This window comes from Equus quagga, chromosome 15 (assembly GCF_021613505.1).
Source record: "Equus quagga isolate Etosha38 chromosome 15, UCLA_HA_Equagga_1.0, whole genome shotgun sequence".
Taxonomy (NCBI): Eukaryota; Metazoa; Chordata; class Mammalia; order Perissodactyla; family Equidae; genus Equus; species Equus quagga.
In genome coordinates, this window is record NC_060281.1 from 1421583 (window position 1) to 1424199 (window position 2617).

The 2617-nt window shown below is 48.0% G+C and overlaps 1 protein-coding gene across 1 annotated transcript in view; it reads right to left on the bottom strand.

Moving 5' to 3' along the window:
- Positions 1-439, bottom strand: part of LOC124226455 (translation initiation factor IF-2-like) — a 55682-nt gene extending 55243 nt beyond the window's left edge. Inside the window, exon 1 of the mRNA XM_046639777.1 lies at positions 64-439. Coding sequence (XP_046495733.1) covers positions 64-439 — 376 coding nt within the window. The remainder of the gene's footprint in view (positions 1-63) is intronic.
- Between the last annotated feature and the right edge of the window lie 2178 nt (positions 440-2617).

A 2617-nucleotide genomic window follows, 5' to 3' on the forward strand; every position in this document is an offset into this window, starting at 1 on the left:
GGGGGCAGTGCTGGTGGTGGTTGTAGTGGTGGCGGTGGTGGCATGTCGCTTCCTTCCACCGACAGCTCCGCGTGGGCCGCTGCGGGCTCTGACCCCTGAGGGAGGAGGAGGGGCGGGTGGAGCTGGGCCGGTGGCCTGAGCGCTGTCCCGCCGCCGAGCCCGCGGGGCGGCCGCACGTGCCGCGCGCGCTGCCGTTGGCTGGAGGGCCTGGAGGAGCCACCGCCCGGCCAGCCTGCGGGGTCGGGGCGTGCGGCTCTGCGGGTCCGGCCGCGGAGCTGAAGCGCTGTGGTCGCAGGTGGGGCTGCAGCGCTAACTTGGTTATCCTGAGAACACGTGCTTTCTTGGTAAAAAGTGAAATCCGACGTTTTCCCTCACGTTCAGCTGTTAAATGTAGACTTGTGGGTACTGAATCCAGGAGCAATCGTTTTGTTCTCTCCATGATAAATTCCCCCGGGTTCTCACTGGTCACGGACGTACCTTCTAGATGTCAGGTGTCCGCTGGGAGCTTTCTCTTCTCTTGGACCTTAAAACCACAGAGTGGGTCTTTTTTTTTTTTTCACTCTAAGTGCATAAATATACTTAACAAATATTTGCTGGATAAAATTCCTAATGCCCGGATAAAAATAATTAAAAATTCTTCTTGCCCATCCTTAGAGAGAATGATTATCATGCTTTAGGGGAAAGAAAGAAGGTATCAAGAAAAGAACTGGAAGGAAAACTGGGCTTAATTCCAGTATCTGACCTGAAAGTTTCTAGCTTAAAATCAAGATACAGATTTGGAAAGAGCCAAACATAACTGATAGGGTTTCTAGGAGAAAGATAGCAGTATTGATTTAACATAATACATTTTATTACCTAGCTTTCTTTGAAGAACACAAACCTTTGAAAAGGTGTGTTTCTTAAATAATCAGTAGCTGTTTGCATTGTGATTAAATGTCTAATTAAATGGCCTAATCCTGACCGTAGTATTTCACTTGAGTGCTGATTTTTAAACTTATTTTTAAACTTATTTTTAAAATAGCATGAAATAAACCTTTCAGTGTAGATGCATGAGGGAAAGTGTACCTTTTGAAATCAACTGAACCTGTAGGGAGAAAATTATCTTCGATCTTACACCAGATATAAAGTAAGCACTGGACATAGTGTCTTGCCCAGGTCTTCATCTAAACAAGTGCTATGTGTGTGGAGAGATCTTGTGTGGACTGCATCATGCACAAGATACTCTTTTTCCTGAGGAGCCTGTGTAATAGTCTATCTGGTGACATAAGGAAAATAAGTCCCCAACATTAGCTTGGAAACTTCTGGAAAGCCTAATGACGTTACTTAAAAGTGACCACTCAAGATGGCTGGTGGTGTAGTGGTTAAGTTTGTGTGCTCAGCTCTGGCGGCACAAGGTTTGTTGGTTCCCATCCTGGGTGCGGACCTGCATATCACTCATCATACCATGCTGAGCCAGCATCCTGCATACAAAATAGAGGAAGATTGGCACAGATGTTAGCTCAGCGACAGTCTTCCTCACACACACAGACACACACACAAAGATGACCACGCAACCTAGAACCTAGCATTGATGCTTGAACAGCAAGCTGTCTTTGTAGGTGTGTTCTCCTCAGTAGGTTTGCCCATTGGGCAGCCTTGTAGGGGTTAGAGCAGTGTATCTGAACGCGGGCCTCAGATCATGTGTATCAGAATCTTCTGTAGTGCTTGCAAAACTTCAGGCTCCTGGGCACCTTCCTACACTTAAAGAATCAGAATATCTGTGAGCAGAACCTGCGATCTGTGTTCTTAACAAGCTCCTCCCAAAGGGAGAGTTCATCCCACTAACTTCTGAGAATCAGTGTTAGAGTTCTCCTGCCAATGTTTAATGGGAACTGTTGCTTTCCTCTGGGAATGTCAAAAAAGGACCCCCAGATGCTCACTGCTCCGGTCACTTCCCCTCCAGCACCAGACATGTTGTTTCATCTCTTAGTTGGGCCCTGTGGCCAGGCAGCCCCTCATGAACCGCTTCTGTAAGCAATCGTGACACCGCCCGCAAGCAGGGTTAAGGCTGCTTTAGGGCACTAGGCCCGAGAGACCCCTCCTAATATGGGATACTCCTACCCCCCACCCCAGCATGTGTTTGATTGTGGGACTGGCAATCCCAGCCGCCCCTTCTTCTGCAGCTGGGGAGATGAGGTTTCAAGCAAATAATTGAGAATGGACCCCAGGGGACAGAAGGCCTGAGAGAACAGAGTAAGAATGCTAAATGGAAAGCTGTCCCCTCGACACAGTGCAACATGCGTGCTTGAAGATTTCAGTCCTAAAGCTGATCATTTGGCACTCAAGTCTACAGCTGAACCCACGCCCCCTGCCCTCTATCGTCAAAACTTTCATCTGCCAACCCATGTAATGGCTCCCGTAACCTGTGTAACCGTGAAATCCTGGACGCATACGCGAGGGCTTTCATGTTTATGGAAAGAAAAGGGAAGAGTTTAGGAGAGAGGTTCAGAGCATAGGCTGAAGAGTCAGCCACACTTGATTCAGATCCTGGCTTTGCTGTTTGCTACCTAAGAGACCTTGACCCTCAAGCTTCAGTTTCCCTACTTGAAAAATGAGGAAATAGTACCTGCCTCATAGG